We start from the raw sequence: 6,361 nt of genomic DNA, 5'->3' as shown, positions 1-6,361 counted from the left end.
CCGTAATTGTGGTATTCGGCCAATAATTACATGGAATTGTTTATAATATGAAATTGCACCTCGTTTCGTGATAGCAACATTTCATTTGCAATGATTTTCATCGAAAGATCTCGGCCCCGAGTCAAATATTTGCTAGCAGGAAACCTGTATATAGGGCGCAACTTCTCCAAAATTATTAATTTTTAAGAGGACAACACCAGGTCTGATTTGTTTCCCTGTCCCAGTTCTTGGCAGCCCCAATTCTTATTCTAATGGGCTGTTCAAGTAAATAATGAAAAATGGTTGAATAGGATAGATATACATATATTTCTAGTCTGTTGCAAACCTCAAACTGGGTCTGCTGTACGTTAGCAGCCAAATCTAAAACTTTAAATCAGCATGCAAGATGTGGTTATTCATTACTCACCCTCGTAAACCCAGTCTGGTACTCCATTGTAGATACTACCGAAGACGCCACTTGTCGTTATCTGGTAGTCAGTAGCGACTTCCGCTTCCGGTCTGTAGTATATGTTGTTCTGTATGACGTGGATCAATGCATTGCCCTGAGGTGCCCATACTGCCAATTGCAACATATAGGTTCCATTAATCCCTAGGGATGTTTCAGTTCTGGAAACAAGAAATAAATAAAAATTATTAGAAATAGTAGTGACACCATTTTATTTATTACTATTTCCAAACTCTATAATGGGACTCAACGTAATATTTTCTATCTCTATTATAAATGTGTCATACGGATACGCGTTGACTATGTTAAAAATACATATGAGACGAGTTAATAAAACAATTGCAATATAAAAGATGTGTATTATTTTTTTTAAGATTATCCCTTTCTGACGATCGTGGGCTTTGAAAAATTTCTTTGTGGCGCACGTAACTACTTGTCGGTGAATAAAATAGTATTGCACGGGGAAAAGGGTCGTGGTTTCTTAAGGGGATGGAGATTTTTACAACCATTCGTAAAAGACGTCTGCAAAAGAGCTACGTAGCTAGTAGTCGATGAAAACCGATAAAAAGTTTCATATCTCCTGAGGACCACAACACGATGGTGGTAACTTGCCGTTGCTCTTCTTCAGTTTCCTTCGCCATTGAAAACATAAAAAAAAGAAGCCCCCCCGCTGCACCATCGTACTGCCGCAGATCCATCCTGATGACATTTCAGTTACAATTCACTTTTATTTTTTGTTGTTGGCAAGGAGAAATGACTGATAAGTTTTTTTTCAAGAAAATCCAATCAATTGTAATTATTTTCAAATTCAAAATTATGGGCTTGCTAGTTATTATAATATTTATGGAAATTAAACTAATCTAAATAAATCATCCGAGGGCTTCCAGTGTTTGACCCTTTTTTTATACTGAATTGCCATTGTAAATTACATTTGTAAATTCTAAGATACACATACGTGAGATATGAGTGCATATCTAAGAAAAATTGCAAGGAAGCATCGACCGTCATTTCGTAGATAATAATTTCAGATAATAATGTTTCTTTCTTAAATCCTCAATTGGTACTTTTCTGTTGATTATTATGAGTAGAAGATAATGCAGAGTATTTTCATGAGACTTTTGTGGAGACTCTTGAAGTATTCTTCATGTTACATCTTGAGAAAGTTTGGGGGTTGTTTAATGTACAAGGAATTTCACGCTGTCCTTTTTTGGTAGCGTGAAACTTCAGAATTTCATTATTGTACTTAACAAATTTTACAGTGACAAATTTTCGAGTTTATTAACATAACATAAAGCGACAAAAAAGAATACACATCAAGCGGCAGATGGATGAGCAAACTTTGAAAATTAAAAAAGAAATTAGAAGAACGTATACGGGGGGTCGTGTACGCTGGATTACAGCCACGAAGTATTCCGACACGTTTATTTAGTGCATTTTTGTTGTACAACGTAACGAAATATCTAATTCTCAAGTGCTGTACAAAAAAAATGATTAGGCGTTGGAATTACTATATTTATTCTGAACGTTAGTACACGAATTACTATATGGACATTATACAAATTTATTATACAAAATCATAAGAACGTGGAGAGGCAAATACCAGCATTTCCATTATTATCGTTCGGAACTACGGCATTGGCTTTTTTAAAATATCGCTCTGTTAAATGTTCTAGAAACACAGGAATTTCTTTGTCGCCTGGGAATTTTCATTGTGTTTTTATTTCAATGAAAGAAAGAGGAGTACGGTAGTTGTTATTTTAATGGTTAAAAAATAAGAAAGGTATGGAAATTCCAGGAAAAACTTGAATCGACTAAAAAAATGTTTTTATTTAATATACATATTATGGTATTCTTATTCTCATATGGCTGGGTCTGGGAGGCAATAAGCTGGGGAAAAGATTTAGAACAATTTATTCAATACTGCACGTCTTACACTGTTGCTCGTACTCTTGCACGCATTGCACTACTGCGTGGCGCTGCCCTCCGTCGGTGGCCACGCTTAGCTCGCTCTTGTACCGCCACCTACTTACACGAGCCACGAAACGCTACGCACCCTACAATATGATTTACGTAAATCTATCAGATTGTTGTACATGTACGTGATTGATTTACGTGTAGTACACAGTGTGGAGTAATGCTATAATCTAGTCACTGAATTTTCTATTAGGCTGAAGGGTGAAAACGACCAAATATTTGCCCAGATCAGTAAATCCTACGGTTTATTTTCCACCTGCTACCACAGGTCAGTGAAAAGGTCATTAGCCCGTTTAAGGGATTGAATTTCAGTGGAGTTTCTGCCGTTTTGCATAATTACATAATAAAAGAAGACACTCACGTACGTTGCATGCGGTAGTGCTTTAAAAAGATGTTGGGAAAAGAGTTACTTGGAGGTATGCAAAACGTTAACAATTTACTGGTGGCGCCGAGTGGCGTTATATTTTTGCAACCAGAGAATTCCCATCCAGTGACACGCGTATACCTTTCGACACAAGATCTTCGGCAACAAAGGGATTCCACTGTGTGCCGTATTAAAGCAGGCTTGGAATCTCGACGGGGACCTTCCTCGAGACTCATCCGGATGATAAGAACGTTCTCACAAAAAGATCGCAAGAACGAGCCAGGACCGCGCTGCCTCTATTTTCTGTCTCTTTTACTTCTCTTTCCTTCTGCCTTCTCTCCTTTGTCCTCTTTTCCTTCCTGTGAACTTAGTTCCATATATGCCAGCCGAGATTTTGAATAAATAGATGCCCTTATTTCTTTATGGCTCGTGTAATACGCGTCTCATTCATTCCATAGACTTTTTTTTACGCTTCGAAAAAACATGTATACGTGTTTATATGTATAACTATACGTTTGAATATATAAAGCGTGTCAAAGAAATATACATACCTAGTTAATTGTAGCACGTAATATCCTTAATACGTATTTTTTTAGTAAATCCAATCTAGTTCCCTACTGGACTAGATCACTCCTAAATAGGACATTGACGGGCCTTTGAATTTTACAATGGATTTTCTATTAGGGACATTGTGTATAATGCCACGTATAACAACGTATTGCGACATACAGAATTACATATCTATAAAATGATATTTTGTGGACACTTCGTATCTTGGAATTACTCTAGGGACATTCCACCCTGTAAAAAGTCACTATATACGTGTCGCGCGTCAATCGCACTTCCTGCTTTGTAGCCATGGCTATAGCATAATTCTTTTATTCCTAACGATACCAACATAATGAAGATTCTTCAAGTATTTTGACAGAAGCATTCCCACCAAGATTTGACATATTTTTTGGTATTATCATTCTTCATTCTTTGTCAATGCTACTATAGTGTCGTTTAGTTCAGACCTGTCGTTTTCAATATAGGCAGTGAAGAGTCACAAAAAAAACCATAGAACGAGAGTAGGAATGGAACGACAAGAAAAATAAGAAGCTAGCGACAGGGAAGCGGCTAGGACGAAACGTACCAACAACGTCTGGGCTGTTCCCGTCAGAGCACGGCCATTGTGACAGGACAAAAGGAGACCAAAGCAATTCTAAAGCCGAAGTAATTTCTTACTATGGCGCCAAGATAAATGGATTTCAAGAGCTAGCTCACACCTTATAACAAACAATGACACTCGAGAGACTCAAGTCGATTTTGTATGAACGCATTTGGTCTCCATTATTTTTATAATATTTGACGATTATTTTTCATTTGATTTCTTCTTAGTCCGTCAACTCAAACAATTTTTACGCTCTTTCAGACAGGCGTTTTACACTTGACTCTTTTGGGGATGAAAAGTGTATATATCGACAATGGGCAACATGTATGCGTTGCTATATTACTATGCATTTAATATGTATTTCGAATATAACACAATGTTTTTATAAAGTAAAATTTTTTTTTCAAGTTGTTTTAAAAGAATTAAGTGAATATACACGATGAGCGAACGATACTCTTAACATTATCTAATGGTACAACCATCGTTCACCGTAACTGTAATATTGCCGAAACTTTTTTTCATTTTTGTGTAAACGTAATAATGTCAACTTTATTACGAATCCCAGTAAATCCGAGGGGAAATAATGGGAAAACGTAATTTTCTCGCTACTGCGTTTTCACGTTCGTTTCACATTACCATTCGTGATATCGTAAGAGTATTTTTTCCATGGAGTACGGAATACCTCATAAGCTTGTCATACGTGACAATACTGTCGTCGATTGAGGACTGTGACGGCGTATTTCGTTTCCTCATGTGGGATATTACCGCGGCACTGGCTCTGGGATTCCAAAGGAAGAAACGAGAGCACGCCCTCGTTTTGCATAGGCATTACGCAACTAGGGGCGGTGAAAAAATCTCTTTTATAAGCTATTCCCATTCTTTTAAGTAGCATTTGCGTACTGTTCATAGGTTGTAAACGGAAAAGGGTGGTAGCAGTAAAAAAATTCATACTTCTCTTGGGATTTGTCATTGACGGAATTATTAAGGGCATTTAGGGTCACGTATGATCCTATGAAAGAATTTAGTGAATTCCAACTGTGCATCGCTCAATTCAAGCCAGGGCAATTGTGTACCAAAAAACTGCATCAATAAATGTGATATTCCAATAACTGTGCAAGAGATATTTCATACAAACAACTGTCTACGATAAACTGTGAACAACATATTTTTACTGACCTGAAACTGTGCACCATAGTTTAATAGCAGAGTATGCACGAGTAGAAACGCAAACCGCCGGAAATCTAGGGCTAAGAAGTAAAAATTTGTTTCTAATGCAGAAATATTGTTTCTTAGATGCTGTTTATAATTATGTAATTGTTTTATTCTTATTATACAAATAAAAAAAAGTGCAATTAGAATGTTTAGTTAAAGCGCCTATTCTTTAAATAACTGGAAAAACATTTGTGTATATATATTATTATTGAACCTCATGGTGTTTTAATTATAAAAAAATCATACCAATATCCTAATTAATAATGTATTATTGTGATAGGTTTGTAAATGGTTAAGTTTGGTTAAATTAGGTTAGATTAGAATTTCAAAATGTTGTTAGGGGTTAGAATTGATTGAAATAGTCTGTGTAAATGTATTAAAAAATGTGCAATATTGTTTGTGTAAAAATATTCTTTACACAGTTACTAATAGACCGTGTACAATTATTGTGCCGCAGTGCGCAATTGAACGATGCACAGTTCGTGGTGCACATTCATTTTTACATTTATTGTTGGACAGTTTTTCGTGTACAATTTTTTGGTGCATAGTTGCCCTGCGCAGAGTTGACATCCGCTCGAAAGAATTACATAGTACCATGATCATATTCGGTATTTGATTAGAGATAATTATAGGATACATAACTATTATGTTATCTATAGAAAATATTACGTTACCGAGAAGTTCAAACAGTGGATTTCGGAAATGAAGAAGAAAAAAATCAAGGTACGCTTTTCCACAGGAATATGCAATTATTCAAAAAGACAAAAATATTTTGATAGTACGCCCATTTTCGTTTGGTGCAAAAGACCGCACTTCATGCTTTTCTTAAGTTCAAAGCAAGAGAGCTTAGCGCAAGGACGCCATATATATATATATATATATATATATATATATATATATATACACATACTAAACGCAGAGAAAGAAAAAAAAAGAGAGAGAAATAAAGACGTCTTTAATCGGGACTCAAGAGCTAAGCTCTCTTAAATGCTAAGTCAGTGTATAAATCTGCGGATGAAACTTCAACGAGGTTGACTTCGTGCACTGACTAAGGGATGCCGAGGAGGAGAGATGGAGGCGAGAAAGTATGCGGGTGGTTGGCAAGAGCCTCTACTACCTTCTCTTCTGGAAGGTTGGCAAAACTGTGAGGATTAAAATCGCGAGCACTTTGTAATTTTCACCTCTCCTTACCTCCCCCCCCCCCCCCCCTCAA

The 6,361-nt window shown here is 36.4% G+C and overlaps 1 protein-coding gene across 9 annotated transcripts in view; it reads right to left on the bottom strand.

Moving 5' to 3' along the window:
• Positions 1–373: 373 nt before the first annotated feature.
• LOC112494332 (dipeptidyl aminopeptidase-like protein 6) overlaps positions 374–6,361 on the bottom strand; it is a 215,165-nt gene continuing 209,177 nt past the window's right edge. For 5 of the 9 annotated variants that reach the window (XM_025084935.1, XM_025084934.1, XM_025084933.1 and 2 more), the window contains one exon: positions 375–606. In XM_025084935.1, coding sequence (XP_024940703.1) covers positions 399–606 — 208 coding nt within the window. In that variant the 3' untranslated portion in view covers positions 375–398. Of the gene's footprint in view, positions 607–6,361 lie in introns of all 9 variants that reach the window. The other 4 variants (XM_025084931.1, XM_025084930.1, XM_025084929.1 and 1 more) reach the window with 1 other exon arrangement.

The sequence above is a fragment of the Cephus cinctus genome, unplaced genomic scaffold (assembly GCF_000341935.2).
Source record: "Cephus cinctus unplaced genomic scaffold, Ccin1 Ccin1_scaffold0421, whole genome shotgun sequence".
Lineage (NCBI taxonomy): Eukaryota > Metazoa > Arthropoda > Insecta > Hymenoptera > Cephidae > Cephus > Cephus cinctus.
Note: the sequence above shows the minus strand (reverse complement) of the source record. Positions and strands in the feature narration are given on the sequence as shown.